The sequence below is a fragment of the Balaenoptera borealis genome (genome assembly GCF_965194805.1).
Source record: "Balaenoptera borealis genome assembly, chromosome: 1".
Taxonomy (NCBI): domain Eukaryota; kingdom Metazoa; phylum Chordata; class Mammalia; order Artiodactyla; family Balaenopteridae; genus Balaenoptera; species Balaenoptera borealis.
The window spans coordinates 42,566,056-42,589,170 of NC_138860.1; the positions used below are offsets into that span (position 1 = coordinate 42,566,056).

General features: G+C 41.4%; 1 protein-coding gene across 12 annotated transcripts in view; it reads right to left on the minus strand.

Moving 5' to 3' along the window:
* LOC309632885 (uncharacterized protein) overlaps positions 1-23,115 on the minus strand; it is a 197,649-nt gene that overhangs the window by 80,795 nt on the left and 93,739 nt on the right. For 7 of the 12 annotated variants that reach the window (XR_014247113.1, XR_014247114.1, XM_082400875.1 and 4 more), the window contains exons 2-4: positions 15,487-16,717; positions 14,838-14,909; positions 7,619-7,700 (exon numbers count right to left, since the gene is read on the minus strand). Coding sequence is in view for 6 of the 12 variants with exons in the window: in XM_082400875.1 (XP_082257001.1) it covers positions 7,619-7,700; positions 14,838-14,909; positions 15,487-15,561 (229 nt within the window). In the remaining 6 variants the exon portion in view is untranslated. The remainder of the gene's footprint in view (positions 1-7,618; positions 7,701-14,837; positions 14,910-15,486; positions 16,718-23,115) is intronic. The other 5 variants (XR_014247115.1, XR_014247116.1, XR_014247117.1 and 2 more) reach the window with 3 other exon arrangements.

The following is a 23,115-nucleotide window of genomic DNA, read 5'->3' on the forward strand; positions in this document are numbered from 1 at the left end:
AAATATGTTATTTGTTTCACTTTTCTATAAAATGGGTGTTATAGGCTGAATGTTTATATTCCCTCCAAAATTCATATGTTGAAACCTAATGCCCAATGTGCTGGTATTAGGAGGTGGGGCTTTGGGAGGTGATTAGGTCATGAGGGTGGAGCCCTCATGAATGGGATTAGTGCCCTTATAAAAAAGGCTCCAGAGAGCTACTTCTCTCCTTCTACCCTGTGAGGACACAATGAGAAGTCAGCCATCTACAACCTGGAAGAGGGCTCTCACTAGAACCCAACCATGTTGGCATACTGAACTTAGACTTCTGGCCTCGAGAACTTTGAGCAATAAGTTTCTGCTGTTTATAAACACCTGGTTTGTACTGTTTTGTTATAGCAGACTAAGACAATGGGGTTTCATCACTTCCTTGTCAAGTTGTTTTAAGGATCAAATGAGATTATAGATGATAAAGTTCACTGAAAACTGCAAAATACTGTGCAATTGTATTCATGTGGGAATAAGAGAAACAGAACATAAATAACTAGGTACTATTGTATTATGCTCCAATACCCAAAGAAAATTATCTAGTGTTTTCAAAGTATTTTTAAAACAATTTTTAAGAAGGAAACAAACATGAATTGTTTTTATTATAAGAAGCCATTTGTGGGGGTGGGGATAGGGAAAGGAAATGAAACTCCAAGTGTGATAAGATATAGAAGGATGACAGAGGTGGCTCTAATTTACACCTATATTCTGGCTCATCAGCAGAAGTGAGTTCCAATCCAAACTAAATGTGTCAGCACTATTTACAATAACCAGGACATGGACGTAACCTAAGTGTCCATCAACAGAGGAATGGGGGTGGGATAGGGAGGGTGGGAGAGAGGGAGATGCAAGAGGGAAAAGATATGGGAACATATGTATATATATAACTGATTCACTTTGTTATAAAGCAGAAACTAACACACCATTGTAAAGTAATTATACTCCAATAAAGATGTTAAATAAATAAATAAATAAATAAATAAATAAATAAAAATAAAAACAAAAAAAACCAGAGGAATGGATGAAGAAGATGTGGTGCATATATACAATGGAATATTACTCAGCCATAAAAAAGAATGAAATAATGTCATTTGCAGCAACATGGATGGACCTAGAGATTGTCATACTGAGTGAAGTAAGGCAGACAGAGAAAGACAAATATCATATGATATCCCTCATATGTGGAATCTAAAAAAGGGTACAAATGAATTTATATACAAAACAGAAATAGAATTACAGATGTAGAAAATAAACGTATGGTTACCAGGGGGGAAGGAGGGGAGGGATAAATTGGAAGATTGGGATTGACATATACACACTACTGTATATAAAATAGATAACTAATAAGGACTTACTGTATAGCAAAGGGAACTCTACTCAATACTCTGTAATGGCCTATATGGGAAAAGAATCTAAAAAAGAGTGGATATATGTATATGTATAACTGATTCACCTTGTTGTATCCTGAAACTAACACAACATTTTAAATCAACTGTACTCCAAAAAAATTTTTAAAAAACACACAGCAAACTAAATGTGTCAGAATAGAAAGATTAGTCCAATGACCATTTCAGTCAATCTTGAGTGATTCATGCTCATTGGAGACTTTGTGAAGATGGATAATGGCTAGAGTTCTTTGTTATAGCCTCCTGCTGAGTGTGCCAGGCATATAAAAACACGTTGGCCACTCTAATTCAGTAGTACAACTCTTTCCAAACTCTGATGCAGGGAGCACTTTTCCACAGAATGTTTATAGTGCTCTGGAGTCAAATATGTTTAGGAAAATCTTTACCTTTATCTCCGATATTCACAGCGTGTATTTGTAGAGTAAAGCTTCTGGGAGGTCTTGGAGAATTAAGTACATTTGTTTAACCCAGAATTTCCCAAACTAATTAAACCATAAGACTTTTCCCATTTCCTCTACAAAGTCACAAATCATAGCTGTTAGAACAATGTTTTATGTAAACACAAATCCAAGAAGAGATCTGTCTCCCAACCATGGACCCTGTTCTGTTATACAGGGGCCATAGTCAGTATGCCGCAGAGTGAGGTTGCTGGGAAACAAGAGCTTCAGGGCCTTTGCTAGATAATTGTGCATATTCTTCCACCAGTGTTGTGGAACCAGGATGTCACTTGGAAGAGCAGAGATCATAGATGTATATTTCAGTATGGCAAATATTCACCACCACATGGATGCTGCAGAGGGTCTTGGGCGATGGAGGCCTAAATAGCACCACCCAGTGCCAGAGCACATTTCATTCCCAGATCGAGCCATCAGCAAGGAGGGGTATGGAGAGAGAAAACCGAGGCACTGCCCTCATTCCAGAATGATGCAGCAAATGCACTAAAAGTCAACCCACACCCCTTACTCTCCCTCCCTTGCTCAAAACCATTTCAGATCCAAATAATAGCTAAACTTGCCATTGAGAGAAGTCTGGCATCTTTAAGGTGGTTATACAGTTTTCTAAATTCACTCTCTGAACATGGTTCTAGCTTAAAGAGCAGAAGCTTAAATCGAGTAGTAAAAATCATACGGAGTAACAGGACACAGGTTTCACATCCTTTTCCCCCAGCGCCCTGTGTGCACACACACACTTATTCTTCTATTTATTTTCCTCCACTATTCAGATTCATTGGCATCATCCTTTCCTCCCAGTGATGATCTACTCCATTGTCTTCTTGCCACACAATCCAATTCAAGACAATTGTTTCTTATCCACTGTGTGCCAGGCACTGACTTAGAGTCATCCGTTCTCGGGGTCATCTTGGAGCAGACTCATCTTGGATTCTGCCCTCTCATGCACGGTATTTAACTGATTACAAAATCCCATCGATTCCACCTCTGAAATATCACCCCACTGTTACCAGATCTACTTCCTTAACTATCCTCCCACGGCCCTCCTTCTGGTCCTCATCATTTCTCACCCAGAAAAATTCAGCAGCCTGATGGGTCTTCCTGCTTCCAGAATTAATCCACTTCCCTGCTTGGGCAGCCAAAGATCTGACCGTTAACTAATGATGCTCTGCATCATCTACAGAAAACAGCCTCAACTTTAGGCAGCAGCATGAGGGGCCCTTCATAGTCTGGCCCCGCACTACCTTTACAATTCCAAGTTTCCAGGACTCTTGCCTTCTCCCTTTCCTCCATCATACCTCCCCCAGCAACAATGGAGTCTTATTCATTATTCTTAGTATATAATGCTAGGTCTGGCACAAAGCAGGTACTCAGCAAATTCCTGTCAAATGATATGTGGCATAAATGTATGAATGAATGGATGAAAAATAAATATATTACTTTCATACTGCTGCTGTAAAAAGTTACCACAAATTTATTGGTTTAAGACAGCGGTCCTGGGACATCCCTGGTGGCCCAGTGGTTAAGAATCCACCTGCCAATACAGGGGGCACAGGTTCTATCCCTGGGCCAGGAACATCCCACATGCCACGGATCAACTAAGCCCGTGCGCCACAACTACTGAGCCTGCGTTCTAGAGTCCGTGAGCCACAACTACTGAGCCCACGTGCCACAACTATGGAAAGCCCGCACGCCTAGAGCCCCTGCTCCACAACAAGAGAAACCACTGCAATGAGAAGCCTTTGCACTGCAATGAAGAGTAGCCCCCACTCGCCACAACTAGAGAAAGCCCATGCACGGCAATGAAGACCCAATGCAGCCACAAAAAAAAAAAAAGACAGCAGTCCCCAACCTTTTTGGCACCAGGGACCAGTTTCGTGGAAGACAGTATTTCCACACATGGAGGGTGGGAGGGTGGGTGTGGGGGGATGGTTGTTCAGGCAGCAATGTGAGTGATGGGGAGCGGCAGGTGAAGCTTCGGTCACTTGCCTGCTGTTCAGCTCCTGCTGTGCAGCCGGTTCCTAACAGGAACCCGGACTGGTACCGGTGCGCAGACTGGGGGTTGTGGAAAACTGGTTAAAGACAACACAAGGTTATTATATTATAGTTCTGGAAGTCAGAAGTCCAAAATGGGTTAACAGGGCTGCATTCCTTCTGGAGGCTCCAGGGAAGAACCTGTTTCCTTGTCTCTTCCAGCTTCTAGAGGCCACCTCATTCCCTGGCTTAATGCCCCTTCCTGTATCTTCACATCACTGTAGACTCTGCTTTGATCATCCCATATCCTTCTTCTCTCTATATCTCTGACTTTGACACGCCTGCATCCTTCTAGTAAGGACCTCTGTGATTATATCATAGAGTCTATCTGGATAATCCATAATAATCTCCCTGTCTCAAGTGCTATAACTCAATCATATGCAAAGTTCCTTTTGCCATGTAAGGCAACATATTTAACAGTTTTGGAGATTAGGATGTGAATGTCTTGGGGTGGGAGGCATTATTCAGCCTTCCACAGTGAATCAATAGATTTTTTTTAAAATGAGAAGTATCATAGTAGTATAAGCTGCCAGGAAAAATATAAAAAGGTGAGTCTAAACTCTGCCTAGAAAATCAAGGAAAAGCTTCACAGAGGGAATGGTGCTTGAGCTGAGTTTGAAGCATATGCAGGCATTCTAAAGGAACACAGGGAGGCAGCTCTTCTATGTGGAGGAAAGAGCATAACCAAAAGCAGAAGCATGGGGACAGCGGCCAGTGGGTTGACATGACAGAAGCACAGGTTTCAAGTGGAGGGTACAGTGAAAGGGAGAGTGGAGTGGAGGGCAGGATCTTACATGCCAAGGTAAGGAGTTTGGAGTTTACTCTGAAGTATGTGGGGAATCATTTGGGAAGCAAGCAGGGATATGAAACGATTATGTTCTAGAACAGCACTATCCAATAGAACTTTCTGCAATGATGCAAATGCTCTCTATCTACACTGTTCAATGGGCAACCATGAGCCACATGGGCTATTGAGCCCTTAAAATGTAGCCAGAGTAACTGACTTTTAAATTTTATTTAATTTTAATTAATTTAAATGTAAATAGCTATATGTGGCTTGTGTCTACCATATTGGACAATACTCTTCTGGAAAGATCACCTGGAGGATGGATTGAAGGTGATTTGTAGGTATGGGAGACTAAAGGCAGGGAGCCCAGAAGGCATCTGCCCAGATGAAAAGCGAACACAACCTAAAATACTGGCAGTAGTGATGACAGTTGGTGGAGACATTAGAGAGGGTTGTCATACTAGGAGTGTTAGATTGATTGAACGTAGGTGTAGTCAAGGCTAAGAAGAATCTCAGTATCTCATGTGGGTGGTTGAATAGTGCTATTCACCAAGTTAAAGGAGCAGAGTTTAAATGTTATGATGATAAGTTTAATTTAACAGACCTACTTTAAGCTTCCTATTAAATGGAAACATTCTAAAATAAATATGTCTACAGCTCATGAGATGGAGATCTGGGCTGAAGGTATAGGTTTGGAAACTATCAGTATATAGGTGAAGGCTGAACCCCTGGGTGTGGATGGCTTTACCCAGGAGGAGTAAATAGCTTAGAAAAGCAGAGGGTACAAGACAGAACCTCAGGGAGAACCAGCGTAGGCTGGGAGGAATGGATTCTTGAGCTATGAGGAAAACTAGGAGAGAGTGGGGTTGTGGACTCCGAAGGAGGAAGAAATCAGGAAGGAAATGATGAGTTTTTCTTACAGAGCTCAAATGTAATAGTGACTGAAAAGTTGTCATGGGATTTGAGACAGGTGACTTAGCAAGAGCAGTTTCAGCAGAGTAGGGATGGAGGTTGATGGGCAATGAAAGCCGGAGGAGTCATGGGTAATTGTGAGGGAAAAGGCAGAGGCACCATTGTAGACCCTAAGCGTTAACTCTTGTCTCAATGAGCTTGACTGAGAGAAAAAGAGAAGGAGACCAGAGGGTAAAGGGGAATACAGAGGCGAAAGATAGGTGAGATTTACTCCCATTTACATGCAGAAGGCAAAGAGACTAAAGCTTGGGGGATGCTGGAAATACAGGAGAGGAAAAGGGGATGGATAACGCTGCCAGCTGTCCAAACCAAGCAGTCTGTACTTTAGTTTTCCGTATGATAAAAGCAAACAAAAACACATAGGTGTAGATTCCATTTTAAAAATCCCATTTGAAAAAAATAATTATATGTGCACAAGTAGTACAGTCTAATGTAAAATGTAAGCTATAACATAGATTTTTATCAGTATGCTTTCCCTGTCAGGCCATCTTTGGTCCACAAATTTAATTAAAGAGCCTCTGGTATTTCTGTCGAAACCTCTGACATATCAGAGAATGACTGATAGAGCAAGGTCTCTGCATCTCAGAGAATTAGCCCCTTGTCATTTGCTGAGCCAAGGCCAGAATGACCTTCTTTCCAGAGGCATCAGAGGTGACTATAGGAGCAAAGTTACAAAAGTATAAAATCATTCCCAACTTGCCCCTCAGGTTTCCGCACTGCTCCACTACCAGCACCCTACACACACACACACTTACACGGACACACGCAAACCCTACTTTACATAAGGATAGCTGTTTTAGTCTGTTCTGGTTACAAAATACCATAGATGGGGTGGCTTATAGACGACAGAAATTGATTTCTCGCATTTCTGGAGGCTGGCTGGCTTCCTGATTCATAGATGGTCATCTTCTCACTGTGTACTTACATGGCAGAAGGATCTCTCTGGAGCCTCCTTTATAAGGACACTAATCCCATTGATAAGGGTTCTGCCCTCATGACTAATCACCTCCCTAAGGCTTCACTTCAAACACCATCACATTAGGGCTTAGGCTTCAACATATGAATTATGGAGGGGGTGGGAGGGACAAAAACATTCGGTCAATAACAATGGGATAGCTGTGACCTGGGCTCATCTCCCACCTTCTCTCTGATAGCCACCAGTAGGTTTAGAGCTGTCTCTAAGAAGTGGCCTCAGGAGAGTCAGGGGAACTGAAAGGAAGAAGAGGAGGGTCAGGAAGAAAAAGAAGATGGAAATACAGAGGTTCCTGCAGGAGAGAGTGTGAAAGTAACACTCACGACACTTGAGGACACCTGGACATTTCATTAGCCATGATAGATTTTGGTCTTGGGAGTGTCAAGCACACACAGAGAGTCAGATTAAGTAATATGGGAAGAGTGACTATAGGCCAGTGCTTTGTAAACTCTCTGAGGAAGAGGAGGAGGAGTGGGGCGGGAAGAAGGAGAGGAGAAAAGGGGAGGGGAGGGGGATAGAGAAGGTGAGGAGGAGGCTGCAGAAAAGGCCAATGCAACTATGTTCTGCTACTCCTTGAATTCTTCACATATCCGCATGTCATCAGCCCATAGTCCCAGTCAAATGCTGGGGTTGAAAATCTGTTCAATGCTAATGGGACTCTAGTGGGAGATTTCCTTCTCTTTCCTGGCACTCCAAACGGTGGCAGCCTGGCCCTGTCTATTCATTAATGCCTGTTAGTCAATACTGAAGGAGATGACAGAGTACTTGCAAATGACACAGCCAACATGTATTCCTGTGTCTCCAAGGAAGGGAGAATTTGCCAAAAACTCAGATCTTTTTCTATGGAAAGCTAAACAATAAAAGAGAAGAAGAAACTTGGAGCTGGAAGAGAAATTTCAGGTTCACTATCGTTTTCAGATAAGGAATATATGGCTCACAGATGCTTAATGAATTGCCCAAAGAAACAAACCAGAGACCAGGTCTCCTGACTCCCCATCACGTTCCCTTTCCACTGCTTCAGAGGCTTTCAGTTTCAGTTCCCTGGAGGCATCCTGGAAAAAAGGGTGGAAGGAAGCCCAGTTGAGTGGGCAGACTCTGGTTCCCCCACCCCTTCAACCACATTTAAACATAGTAATTCCTTTTGTCTCCCCTACACACACACACACACACACACACGCGCGCACACACACACACAGGGCTTCCACATAATATTTCATTTGAAGCAAATTTCTGTTCCTAAAACTAAGTTAAAAAACACTGCGTATACCATACTTCTATTTATGTTTTACATACAACAAGAAACCAGTCCTTGTTCTAAAGACTCATTATCAAATACAGAAGGCTTTATTCAATATGAATATGTTGTGAAACTGATGAGGGAGTGAACTGAATAGTGAGAGTGGGTGGAAAAAGAGTTAGTGCAGAAAGATTCCCATGCAGCAGGTAGACCTTTCTCTGGAGAGTGTATGACAGTGTTTCTCAAACTGTTTCTGTACATTGAAATCACCCGGAGAGCTTGTTAAAGCACACATCTCAGACCCCACACCAGAGTTTCTGATTCAGAAAGTGTGGGGTGGAGACCAAGAATTTTCTCCTCTAACAAGTTCCTAGATGCTGCCAATGCTGTTGGTCCAGGGACCGCATTTTGAGAATCACTGGTGTAGAGTATAGACGGTTGAACAGGAGTAGCTTCTACAGGAGGTCCTCACGATGCTCCCAACTGAACTTTTGGTATAAAGCAAGAACTTCTTTCTGAGGCAGTATTATTCAATTGGTGCAAATAATATCTGGGACTTTTTTTTTAACATCTTTATTGGAGTATAATTGCATTACAATAGTGTGTTAGTTTCTGCTTTATAACAAAGTGAATCAGCTATACATATACATATATCCCCATATCTCCTCCTTCTTGTATCTCCCTCCCACCCTCCCTATCCCACCCCTCTAGGTGGTCACAAAGCACCGAGCTGATCTTCCTGTGCTATGTGGCTGCTTCCCACTAGCTATCTATTTTACATCTGTTAGTATATATAAGTCCATGCCACTCTCTCACTTCGTCCCAGCTTACCCTTCCCCCTCCCTGTGTCCTCAAGTCCCTTCTCTACATCTGTGTCTTTACTCCTGCCCTGCCTTTTTAAGACAAGGAAAAATGCTTATGTTATGATGTTGAATAAAAAAGAATATGATCTCAATGAGAAAAGATAATAGGAAAGAAACTGAAATGTGCTAATTATTTTCCCTGCTGCGCAAAGCAGACAGTATTTGATCTCTAGACATTATGTAGATACGGTAGTTGGTGGTTGGTATGGGAATAAATGCTTATATCTATATGTGTATCAGAGCTACTCATCCATTTAAAAACCATTCATAAACATTGGGGTATGGGGTGGAAATAAATTTCTATTTATATGCATATGAGTGTCATATGCACTCATTCCTTCCACAAATATTTATAAATGCCTACCAGATGCCAGGCACTGTGCCAGGCACTGGGGAAAAGACACATGTTCATTGCCTGCAGTCCCATGAAAGAAACAGGAAGTGAGATAAGAACGAATAGAAGTTTATGGAAAATTCTGTGGAGAGGGAACCATTTGGTTTGACAGATATTGAGCTCCACTTTGGACAATTTAAGTTTGGGTTTGTGGAACATACAGGGTGAGAGATCAAGTAGAAAGCTGGAAAATGTGTAACTCTTGAGGGAAACCTGGGTTGGAGGTGTAGATTGGAGTCTCTAATTACAGGTATAAATGATTCCTCCATGAACATGAGTGACATATGAGGAAAAGAACACCAGCTAGATGAGGAGGAGCCAGTAAAGAAGCTTGAGAAGATAATGCATAAAATTAAGGACATATTAATACTTCTTTTTTAAACAATAGTGATTTATTTGCTTGATATAAGATTCCTTTAGTAATTTAGTCAGTATACCCTGCAGGAAAGAGATGATATGCTGAACTACTCATAACATGTCTAATACTTCCTGGTGAGAATCAAACCATACTCAGTATTTTCATGTAAATCATGGTGTCTTATTTAAGTGAGCAAAGGTTTATCCTCACAAACATAATGCTAAAACCCTAATTAATAATTTTTCTAATAGTTTTCTCCTTAAGGCCGTTAGCTTTCACTCATTTAGTCATATATATGTGTGTGTATATATATATATATATATATATATATATATATATATATATATATATAGTATTGATCATGTGCAAAAAATAAGTCAATTTCCATCAGTCTAGGGCGCTAACGGATTTGTAATGTAATCTCACATGTGCTCATGTGTGTGCGTGCACACACACACACAAACACAATCTTTTACCTTCTTCCTTATTACCTCATCTCTCTTTGTGTGTTTAAGGTACAATTACAACACTGAGACCGTCACATCTCTAGTTATAGTTGTCATGAGCTTTTACAATTTTAAGTAAAAATCACTCCTCAGTCTGTGGGTTAATATTCAATTCAATGTACATTTAATAAGCTCTTTTGTCCATGTTGATACAACAGTGGGTTAGAGGACTGTTTCTGCACTCACTGAACTTACTGAGCAATAAGTTGCCTTTTTGACAAAAGAAAGTTGGCTTTCCAATTATTTATGTATACAAAAGTATATATATATTTAAAATGTGTAGATGATGTTTTTGTTATTTTGTTATATATACGGTTTCAGGTTGTCATTTTGGTCATTGTGCAAGTTGTACATGTGTAGTACTGTATTTATAAGAATTTAAGATTTTCAAGGTTTGGGAGTGAAAGTTTTGACTACAAAGAAACAACGCAAGGGATTGTTGAGGGTGATGGATCTATTCTCTTTCTTGTTTGTTGTAGTGCTTACACAATTCTGCATTTGTCAAAAGTATAGAACTCTACACCCCCAACTTTACTATACGTAAATTTAAAAATAAATTTAAAACTTTAAATGCTGAATCTATAATAGTTGCTACTTTAAAGGATATTGTTTAAAATAAATTCAACTTGTCACTTTATGGTCAAACCACTGATACGCACACACACACACACACACACACACACACACACACACACACACTCTTCTCTTTATAGAACTTCCACACAAGGTTATTTATTTGCTTGTAATCTTACTCCAGGGAAGTTCGGTTGACTTTCCCAAGATACAGTGGAAGGGGGCTGTTCAACACTTTTTGCCTGCGATACCTCAAATTTCTACTTGTTTGTTAAGAGAATTCTCCAGAGACAGATGTATTACAGCACTTTGAGAACAATATTCACACCCACTGATGAAGATTGAAAAGGGAGAGCTCAGGGTTCAACTCTGGGAAACAATTTAGTGGCTACATGTGCTACTTAGGGACTAACTTGGAGCAGGTACTTGGAAAGAAGCAATTAAAAATGGTGACAAGTACCTCCCAGAGTATATGGGGATTAAGACTTGTGCTCAAGTCTTCCATCACTGCCTCTGTGAACACACTGGACTTCAAGTACACATCTCTTTATCCAGTCTATTACCTCATGGCCATTACTTGCGGGTGATAGATGCTGGTGTTCACAGAACAGCGTGCTGATGCATTTTTTCCTGCCATTGTATGTAACATGTTTTCTAATTCTTTTGCTCTATTCAGCATTTGACCCCAACGATAGGGGATTATGGTATTAACTCTCTACCCAGCACACATTCTTTACAGACTCTCACTAAATACTGTAAGCCTGCTGCAGATAGGAATAAAAGTGAAAGCATACCGTCTGGTCTTAAGCTGAGCACACAGAGGGTCGTGATCCAATTGGAAGGGAAGCAGAATTTTTAAAAAGAAAGAGGTTTGACCAAATTTTAATCCTTGTCATTTTCATTTCTCTTACCCTGTGGATTTGGGTGATTTTATTTACACTGTCAGCTTGAGCCTAGGGATTGGAAATCAGGCTTTTATGGAGATTATTAAAAGTACATAGAGTACACTAAAGGTTGGGCTAACTGATATATGCTGCTAAAAATATGAATGTGAATGCCCTGGTATTAGATGCCACTGGCGTACATTTCATCCTCCTTAGAAGGTTATTCTTGGGAGCTGGACCTGCTGCAATGGTAATGAGATGCAGGCTGTCAGGATATTTCTAATAGGTAGTGAATGACCACGGATGCAGACGAATTAGCATTACTCAGATGAGAAGGTAGCTCTTTATACCATTAATTCCAATGCAAAGTAATTCCACCTCCGTCTCCTAAAAGAGAGGGTAATGTAAATTGGGGGCCAGGGGTGGGGAGAGGAGGAGGTCAGGGTTAAAGCTTCAAGGATTTATTGATGGCTTGGATGAGCTGCGATGTCGTCCAAGTCTCTAGGCTGGGATTTTTTGGCCTGAGCTTCTCTAGTGACTAGATGCATGACTAGTGACTTGGTTAGGTAATCTTATATAGGCCTAGATTACAAAGATAAAGCTCTAGACCTCAGTCACAGTCTTTAAGGTCTCAGCAGATAAAAATGAAATGGTTTACTCAATCTCAAAATACTAGAAGTATTCATGCTTGGACAAAGCAGGTTTAGGATCTCAAAGACATGGAAATACCACGTTACAAAGTAGCTGACTATGCAAGACTGGTGTCCTTGCAAGGTTATAGATTATGATAATCTTAACAGGCTTAAGAGGGTTTTAGATAGATGCATGGGTCACCACTCTATGCTGGCCCACCGTGAGAAAATGGGGTATTTTAGGGACTTAAATGGGGTATTTTAGGGACTTATTTCCAATTATGAGGGCCAATAGCATCCCCAGGCCTGCTGCATAACCTCCTTGGGTGTCACTGATAGATCAAGAGTCACTGCTATGCTGAAGCTTTGAAGTGTGATCCCCACCTAGAAACGGGGAGGAAGGCAAATGGTTGGAAACAACTGACCATGTGTTTATTTCACCTGGTGCTCACAAGTCCCAAGACCTGGGCCACGATGTTCAGTTTATGAACTGAAGTTTGTATCTCTTTGTCATGTCCTAGATGCCTATGCATAAAAATGTGCTATCCAGGCCACAGAAAAGAGACCGCTGTGAAAGGTGGACCTTCAGTGCCTTCATTGCCTGAAACCTTAGCTCTGAACAACTTGCCCCAACTCTCTTACATTCTACATCCTGACTTGTTCCTCATCCTCTTGGCTTCAGATCTGGTGATTTATTTTCCATTTTACAGCCTTACCCACTTACCCCCAAAACCAGCCGCCCTCTGACTAAAATGTTTATTTCCCTCTTAAACTTTGATCCCAATTCCTGCTGTGATGGTACTGCCCTCATGCATACTGAGTAAACAGCCCCGCCTGCCCACATGGGCCGCTCTAATCAGTGTGCATCTATCTCCCAAGAGAGGCTCGCCCTCCAGGTGTCCCACAGTCCCCAGGTAAGATCTGTTTGAGGGCACTGAGTCAACTGCTATTAGAAAGGAGTAAAATATGTCCTTTAGTGTGATGGCGTACAAACTGCTATGACTCTGACTCATACCAGCCCAATCCTCCCTCATTAACTGTCCTTTTAAAACATAAACGAACATGTTATGCTATTTATGTATTTTTTCAAATCGGGTTTCACACGTTTTATTTACTGGATTTGCATAAGTCAGGAAGGACAAATATGAGTTCTCTCTTTAGTACAACAGTACTAGTGACATAACGACAAGTCCAGTGTCCTGGCCCATATTACACAGCAAGTGAATTACAGAGCTTAATGCATTTGGTCAGTGCTTCATCTGCTACCTATGTTCCCTGGGGCTGAGATCCTCCGGAAAACAGGGATCAAATCCATGTGGTCTCTCTGTATGAAAATTAATAAATAAATTTGATGATAGGATGATAGCATCGATGATGATGAGAGTGATAAATATGCTTTTCATTTCTAACTGTATAAATCAGTGTATTTTCCTGATTTTCATATCTGCACGCCTTTGCACTGTTTCCTCTACTTACAATGCCCTAGAGCAGTGGTCCCCAACATTTTTGGCACCAGGGACCGGTTTCGTGGAGGACAATTTTTCCACAGATGGGGGGGTATGGTTCAGGTGGTAATGTGAGCAATGGGGAGCGATGGGGAGCTGCAGATGAAGCTTCGTTGGCTTGCCTGCCACTCACGTCCTGCTGTGCAGCTGGGTTCCTAGCAGGCTGCAGACTGGTACCAGTCCGTGGCCCGGGGATTGGGGACCCCTGCCCTAGACATTGTGAAGTAAGTCAGACAGAGAAAGACAAATATCATATGATACCAGTCATACATGGAATCTAATTTAAAAATGATACAAATGAACTTATTTACAAAACAGAAATAAAGTTACAGATGTAGAAAACAAACTTATGGTTACCGAGGGCAAACGGGGGAGGGATAAACTAGAAGATTGGGATTGACATATACACACTACTACATATAAAATAGATAACTACTAAAGACCTACTGTATAGCACAGGGAACTCTACTCAATACTGTGTAATGGCCTATATGGAAAAGAATCTAAAAAAGAGTGGATATATGTATATGTATAACTGATTCACCTTGTTGTACCCTGAAACTAACACAACATTTTAAATCAACTATACTGCAATGAAATTTTTTTAAAAAAAGGTAGTCCCTTTACACTCACTTTACAACACTAAAGTTAATAACATCATAACAATATATTAATAATGTATAATAGTATAATAGACAATAATATATATGCTATATATATAAAAAAGAAAGAATGCCTTCCACCTGCCTTATTTGACTAGAAAATCTCGCTTCATCTTTTAGAACCTGACACCTGTGTAACCTCCTCTCTGAGATCTGCACCTATCACTGCCCCTCCCCACCTCCAAACAGAATTAACTAAGTTATAAGCTGTTACACTTAGGATATAATTCTTTATGTCATTTTTGTTTATCTGTATGTTTTTCCCACCAGATTATGGACAAGGCCAGCCTCGATTTCATAGTCCTTTTTGCACTCCAATCTCTGCCATGGTGCCCAATAAGTTACAGATACTAAAAAAGGATTTTTGGAACCAAATGTTGTGAAGATGATGGTGATGATGGTGATCAGGCAGGAGGATGATTTCACTCCTTTCAAGAGAAATAAAGAGCTTTTCTAGCTTTATGAACTAGTCTTCCATTTAGAATAGTATATTGGTCAAGATAATCAATGCAGGCTGCTATACAAAGCAATTTCCAGATATAAGTACTATTGCCCAATACAAAGCTATTACTTACTTGTGAGCATGTGGTGTTGCTTGGGCATCTTCCATTGTGTGGTTCTTCCATCTTAGAATTCTTTGCTTCCAGCTATTTCGATGGGAGAAAATGTAAAGAAGACACATGAGATTTTAACACACTTGGCCTCAAAATAACAGTCATCACTTCTGCTCCTGTTCCATTGGCTGGAGCTTGGGGACCACATAGCCCATCTAACTTCAGAGTGACCCAGGAAATGTAATCTTCCTGCATGTCCAAGAATAGACTCCAATATTGTGAACACTAAAAGTTTCTTGCAATAGTCTAAACTTCTGGACACCAAATATCTATTTTACTTTCCTCTCACTCACAGAGCATGCTCTCCTCACCCCACGGAGGACAATGCCCTTAGGTCTCATCCAGTCGCCACCACCATATCAATGTCCAGAACACCCGGGGAATGCAGCATCTTCTCCATCAGTCTTATGTAGGACCTCTAGGTGTAGTAGCCTACATATTAAAAAGACAAGTAATCTGTACCCTATTTCCCCACCAATCACAGCCCATTTATAATGGAAAAAAGGGCAGGAAAATAATCCCGTCTGCAAAGGGAAATAATAGGTAACACTCAGCATGATGGTCCACAGCCATGCTGAGCCCCTCTGGGTCAGCACTGTGAAGCCCATACCTTCTGGGCAGGGTGGATGTGTGTGAAGTTGCCTCTAAGAAGGACTCCATTTTTTGTTCTTCTTCGTGGCCACATATGAAGTGGGCTTGGTGGTGGGAGGGCTACCCTTCCTTCAGAACAGTGCACCTCTAAAAGCTTGACTTCCGCTCAGTCTGGAATGGGTTGGCAACTCAAGAACTGTTTTAAGCCTTGAGCAAGGAAAGACGTTTCAAGTCCAGGCCCCTGGTTTCTTTGGCAATGCAATTCTAAAAATTAGAAGGCATATGATATATTTGCTTCCAGTCAGGTCCTTGTGCCAGTAAGCACACCCAGAGTTATTTTCTAGGCATTGTTATCAAATCTACTTTTGTTTTTCTTCTTTCCCTCCATGCACTTCTCTCTTCTAACGTAATTCTAACGTAATTACCTAAATGAATTGAGGCTATCAGAAACAATAGGTGGGAAGGCCATACCCTTGATTTGATATTTTACCTCAAGTAACTTCACTCAACTGAGAACTTTTACTGGATATTTGCCACTTAAAGCCTTCCTTTGGTACCACGTCTTACTGTCAGAGTCTAAAATAAATTTATTTTCTCTAATCTGATAGCCCGAATTTCTGGACTCTGTATTCTGTTTTTGCTAGCAAACACATGAATTCTTTCCTGAGTCATCTCTTTCCTGTAGTACATATATCTAGATTAGCCAAAAACACTACTAAGACTCTGTTTCCTAACCATTTCCTCTGATGATAAAAACTGTGAAGTGACTACCTTCTAATTAATAGCAGGCAATAATTGTACCAAATGGTTTGTCATTGCATAACCTGAATTTCCATCTTTCCAGGTTCTGGCATTATGGGGTTGGCCAAAAAGTTCGTTCAAGTTTTTCCGTAACATCTTACAGAAAAACCCAAATGAACTTTTTGGCCAACCCAATAGTTTCTTTTCAGCCTGTTGCTAAACTCCTAAACCAATGATATACATTAAGTCTAGTGTAACAGTCAAAGAAATCGATTTGGTTATGTCAATACCCCATTTCCGGTACCAATTTCTGTATCAGAGCAATACCTACCAGTTGCTGTAACAACAATCTCAGTGATCTCACACATAGGTTTATTTCTCTCTCGTGTCACTGTCCAATGCAAGTCTGGCAGCTCTCCTTGGAGGCTGTCTTCCAAGTGGTTATTTAGGAACTCAAAGTCCTTCCCTTTCGTGATGCTGGAATCATAAATCAGTGGCATCTAAACTCACTGTGGAAGGGGAAGCAAAAGCCAGAATATTGTTTAAGATACTTCTAAGGGGCAGAACTAGAAGTGGCTTGTATCCTTCAGTCCTAATTTTTTTGGCCAGGACCCTGTCACATGACCCCAATGCAACAAGGAGGAAATGAAATGTTCCTGTGTGCTCAGGAACAGGAAATGGGACTGAGAAGCTTACAGCTCTCTATCCTGTATTAGAAAGTGTCATTTACTTGACTCTTTACTAATGACTGGCCAAACTGAGAAGAGAAGCCCTTTCTTTTCTCAGTTATCAACTAGATGATTGGATAATGATGGCATTTTATTTTTATATTAAAAACGCAGGATCAAAGTACTTTGAAATTATGAGAAATTTAAGGCAAGTATAATTTTTTACCACTTAAGATAAAATGGAAATACTAAGAGGTTCCAAGGGACGCACTGTGAACCATCCAACAAGCCACCAGATCTTTGACTTTGAAAAATAAACTTCTCTGACCAAATCTTCATAACACAGGCAAAGTAGCGTGCAAACTGGCTATAAATGAGTGTTAAGCATGACCGCACAGTTCCTCACAATGGCAATGGTTCAGTCTAAGTGAACTGATTACCTATGTGCTCTAGTCAGACTGAACAGTCACCCAACTCCCTCTCCTTTGAAAGGCACATCTCAGCCCAAGGAGACAGAGGACCTTATCCACCACCAAGTAGTAATCAGAGTAGTAGTACAGTGGAAAGAACACAGGTGCTGAGTGCAACAAATCTAGGGTCTTCCATTGGTTGTATGTCCTGAGCAAGTAATTTGAAACTTCTCTAAAACTCAGTTCCCTCATCTCTCATCTGTGAAATGGAGAGTAATATATCCATCCTGCATAATATTGTGAGCATTACATATATATGTGTGTGTGTGTGTGTATGTGTGTGTAAGTGTGGCTGACATTCAGACAATATGAATGGGTCAGAGTACTCTCAATGGTCAGTGTTCATGCTATACTAGGTACTAACTATTTTAGCATCATCACCTACCTATTGATTTATTTAGGCCTACAACATGCATATAATTTTCCTAAGCATTATGGAAAATACAAAGAAATTTAAGACCTAGATCCTGCCATCAGTATAGTTTTGAGATCAACTATGTGAATCGAACTAGAAATATGACAGAAATTCAGAGAGAGAATTCGTGTCAGCATTGGCTGAAGAGTCAAAGAAATATCCATGAAGAAGGTGACCCCATGAATTTGGAGGACACCAGGCTGTAGACAGTCAGAGCAGGTGAAACGTTTCAGCACAAAGCTTGGTAAAGTAGAGAACGCTGAGGAGACCAGTCAGACTGGAGAGGAGAGCAATTAAAGACAAATGAACTTTATCACCAGCACTGCAAATTCATTCTGAGTAAAATGATACTTACTTTTATGATTAATTTATGATTAATAAAATTTATTCATTTTTAATAAAGAGCAATATTCCAGTTACTGAGGGTCCATTGTGTTTCCAGACGGTACTGATATGGGTGCAGTTATAACAGATTCCACTGACTGCAAAACCTTTGCAGAGAGGCAAAATCATCATCATGATTTTGATGATGTATGGTGTGTTTGGTGCTTTTCCAATGCAATTAATCCTGCCCTTTCTATTTCTCTTCTCCTCAAATTGTTCTCTTTTTCTACTCCTCCATACTTGGTATTACAAGAGAGACATGTCAAGTGCCCAGAACAGTAGCTTGGCACATAGACACTCAATGAATATTTGTTAAATGGATTCAACAAAGTTCTGAGAAAGTTCTGCTTGGCAGGATTGCAGCTTCTTATGGTCTTTATTTTATTTTTAAAATTTATTTATTTTATTTATTTATTTTTGGCTGTGTTGGGTCTTCATTGCCACGCGGGCTTTCTCTAGTTGCAGCAAGCGGGGGCTACTCTTCATTGCAGTGCGTGGGCTTCTCATTGCGGCGGCTTCTCTTGTTGCAGAGCACCGGCTCTAGGAATGCAGGCTTCAGTAGTTGTGGCATGTGGGCTCAGTAGTTGTGGCACATGGATGGGCTCAATAGTCGTGGCGCATGGGCTTAGTTGCTACATGGCATGTGGGATCTTCCCAGACCAGGGCTCGAACCCATATCCCCTGCATTAGCAGGCAGATTCTTAACCACTGCGCCACCAGGGAAGCACCTTATGGTCTTTAAATCAAGCAAGGTGAGTAGAAATTCACCTCCTAAATACAAAGACAAAGAAGACTGCTGATCAACTCTTACAATGAGTTTATATGAATCCATAAGGAAGGAAATTAGTAAATGCTTCTAATGATGAGACATAGTGACAAGAAAAGGCAGACAGCCCAGAAAAGTCCCCACCTTTGGAGGCTTCAGTGTAGGCATTGTGTAAGTGCCACTCGCCCGGGCTCAGCACAAACTGGTAATATGCTTATAGCTTTGATGAGCCCTTCAGCAAAGCACCTTCCTTGCCCAATGCTATCCCTAAACTCCACTTACATAGTTGAATGACAGCAGATAATCAAGGTGGCATAATCTCCAAACCATGCCTAACAGGTATTGTTTTTTTAAGTTAAAGTGATATAATCTTCCTTTTCCTTTAAGTCATGATTCCTTATGGCTTCCATCCATCAAATCAATGTTTCTTAATCTTTACGTGATGAGTAAATACCTGCTGGAATAAGGAAGGCATTGCTCAACTTTTACCCTCAAATTAGTATTTTTCGGGTGCTTAATAAAATGATAATCTTGAAAGCTAAGCTTTGAGAAAAAGGGATTTCTAAACTTCAAAAACTCCCTTTATGGGCTTCCCTGGTGGCGCAGTGGTTAAGAATCCGCCTGCCAATGTAGGGGACACGAGTTCGAGCCCTGGTCTGGGGAGATCCCACATGCCGCGGAGCAACTAGGCCAGTGAGCCACAACTACTGAGCCTGCGCGTCTGGAGCCTGTGCTCTGCAACAAGAGAGGCCGCGATAGTGAGAGGCCCACGCACCGCGATGAAGAGTGACCCCCGCTCTCGGCAACTGGAGAAAGCCCTCGCACAGAAACGAAGACCCAACACAACCAAAAATAAATAAATAAATTAAACAAACAAACAAACAAACAAAAACTCCCTTTATGTAAGCAAAACAATACATTGAGTGACAGTATGGAATTTTACAGGTATAGAGAATTTAGAATATGGCATAAGGGGCATTCCCACCTGCCTGGAGTGCAAGTTGAAAGTTGTTCTGGAGCTGGGAGGAGGAAGAAATGGAAAGAGAAGAAAAACGAAACTAGCCAGTTATGTGTGTTCCTGACGCCCACACTGTGCCCATGAGGAATTCCCCAGAGCAGTGAGACTTGTTCCTTGCTTTCCTGTGAACATACCAGGACAATTTCAATCCCAACCTCCCCCTTCCTCCAGAAGCCTGCATTTTTACTGAAACCTCAGCAATATGGTACCATTGCCAGGTAGGTTAACCTGGCTGGGGTCATTGTTTAGGTGCCCTGAATTAGAGCTTCTGGCTTCCCAAGGCCTGCACTTGGTACACATGGAATCCAGAAGTTTCTATATACTCCTGTGGGATGATACAGTGGTACTAAGAGGCCAGAGGATTTCCAGGTGCCTGGAGTTGGAACAAGATGGCCACAGAGTACAAGGATTCCACCTCCAGAGGCAACCAGCCAGGACCATGGGTGGGATTAAACACTAACCCCAAAAGACCAGATGAAAGAGTCACTTCTCTGTGCCACCAGTTCAAGGTACCCAGGGAGTGGACCACAGTCATCCCACAGCAAAGACCAGCAAGGAATCAGAGGTGACAAGCTGACCCAAGGTGCCCTCCCACAGCCCCATGAGGGTACATAAGCTTCCTCCCAGGCCCAGATGCTACCCAGCTGACAGGTAGAAGGAGAGAAGTGAACTCCAAGAAGACATTTACCCCAAAGAGGCTGATGTCAACAAGAGAAGGGGTTGTCTTTAGTTGTCAAGTTTATTTGGTCTCCCTCCACTTCCCTATGAGAGAGAGATGAGAGGTCAGAGCAAGATGAGAAATTATATTAAAAATATAAAATGCTCTATGCTTTTAACTCAGCTGAGTGTAATGCATGTGATTTTTAACCCCAGACTGTATTAATGATGCAAAGTCACTGGTCAAAATGCCCAGAGGCCCTCTCCCTGCTTTAAATGGTAGAATGCAGTTTGGATAGAAATAAGTGTAATGTCATCTGACTTGTATAGCTTTGCAAGGTTTTTCATCTGTTTTATTAAAATTTTTTTCACATCATAGGTCCAATGAAGGGGTGGGATTTAGTCACTACATTTTTATCTAAGAAATGTTATTTCCTTACCATCAGTGGAGAGACTATAGAAAACATAAAGTTGCTCACATTAATTGTGCTATGAATCAATATTTGGTATTTAGAAAGATAACAGGACAGAAATTTATGGGAAAGATATCATTTGCCAGGTATTGTCAGGCACTTTACATACACTCACTGTCTTTCATGCTCCTCAAACCACCATTGTTCCCATGTTACAGATGAGGAAACGGAAACTGATTAATAAATCAAAGTCAATTTGTCCAAGGTCACCGAGGCTAGAAGGTGCAGAGCTGGAACTGGAATGCAGCTGGATGACTGTGGCAGGACCCTTGCTGCTTCCCCACATGGTCCAAGGTCTCTGCCCCTCTGCCCAGAATGTCACACACAGACCTGCCTAATAGCCACACACCCAGTGAACACACAGGGCTGATGCCTCCTGTTCTCTGGAAATGGACTCTGGAACTTCAAGCTGCCAACCTCAGACTTTATTTGACCTTAGTGAAGACCAGCAGCCCAGGCTACCTCCCCTCCTAAGACAGGAGACTTGCTTTTCTCACCCAGGTTCCCAGTTTTGAAGCTAGATTGAAAGATTTATTTTTCCCTCTGGCTACTGCGTTTGCAGTCCCTCCAATTAGCACATTCATTCTTTAAAGAAATGCCCAAGTTGCTTTTCTGGTTTCTCAGCTTCTCAGGCTGCTGATCTGAAGGGTCATTGTCTTGACAAATCAGGAGTGTGGCACCTAGTCTCTGGGTTACTCAGCCTGGCCCAGGTGCCTTCAAATAACCACCTGTTCTTTTAGATACTACAAGAAGCATGCAGGAGCCAGAAGGTAAGGTGTCATGGTCCCTGGAACACAGCAGCCTGAAGGAGTACTTAGGGAGAGGATGCTGGTCTTCAAACACTTAAAAGAACACTTTCTAATATGCAGGCATCACATCCTGTAGAGCATGAAGCATGTGGTAGGACAATTATGGTGGGCTTTCTGAAGTCGTGGAAAAAGACTAAAAATGGCCCATGCCTTAGGACATAAGGAAAAATAGGCATTGAGCCAGTGGAAACCAAGAAGTAAGCCAGAAAGAAATGGAAGATTTTCTGCTTTTCTTTGCTAGTTCCTTTCTATAGTAAAAGCCAATTTTACTAGCATTTTGTCAGCCAGAGCCCTTTGTAAACAAGTACTTGCAAATTCTCAGACCAGTAAAACTGGAGATTCATAAAGGTGTTTTGAGGACTGTAAGCCTTAAATGCTTTTGTGAATTATTAATACAAATTAAAGAGTGTCTGCTTTTTTAACCCTTGAGTAATGCTATCTATTTTATGAAAACTAGTCATTCATACTGAGAATGTTTAGAACATTTTGTTAACCAGAATATTTAACTTATGGGAGAATTTGGTACTAAATCGGCTAAAAATTTTCATAGATCGTGAAAATCTATGTACTTCAGAATTAGGAGGAGGAGGCTGCCTCCCAAATATGATAATTTATTAACTGTGTGACCTTCAGGTCCTTTCAATTCCCTGTGCCTTATTTTTCTCATTTTTAAATGAGTATAATGACATCTACCATCCCCGGTTATTAAGCTTAAATGAGAGAGGCATATGCGCATGCTTAGCACATACTTGCATATAGGAGACACTCACTGCATAAACACACTGCAATTATGACGATGATGATTAGCATCCTTTTTAATGCTGCTACTACCATTTGTGTGAGCTTATTTCTAACTCTCCTTCTCATTTTACCAGCCTCTGCCCACCCTGGAATTCTGGCCTTACATACCTCTCCCTGGAACACTGAAAGTTTTCCCAAATGCTATGATCAGCCCTTCCTTTTCCCATTCAAAGAATAAAGAGTGGTTTGGGAGTGTCTGAGCCCTCCAGGGCTGGCTCTCCCCTCCACGGAGACACCACCCCTGGCTTAGTCTTGGTTCGTCCCATCATTTCCTCTTTCTCTGGGCCAGACCTGGATAAACTTGTGGTTTCCTTCCTTCGCGCTCTCTGGAGAGCTGAGTACTGCACACTTGAAAGCCTAAAAACTTGTCATTTCCACCTTGAACTAGTGGCTGACCTCGCCAGACAGCCTGGGAAATGAATTAGTGTCCTTAAGCAGAGACAGAA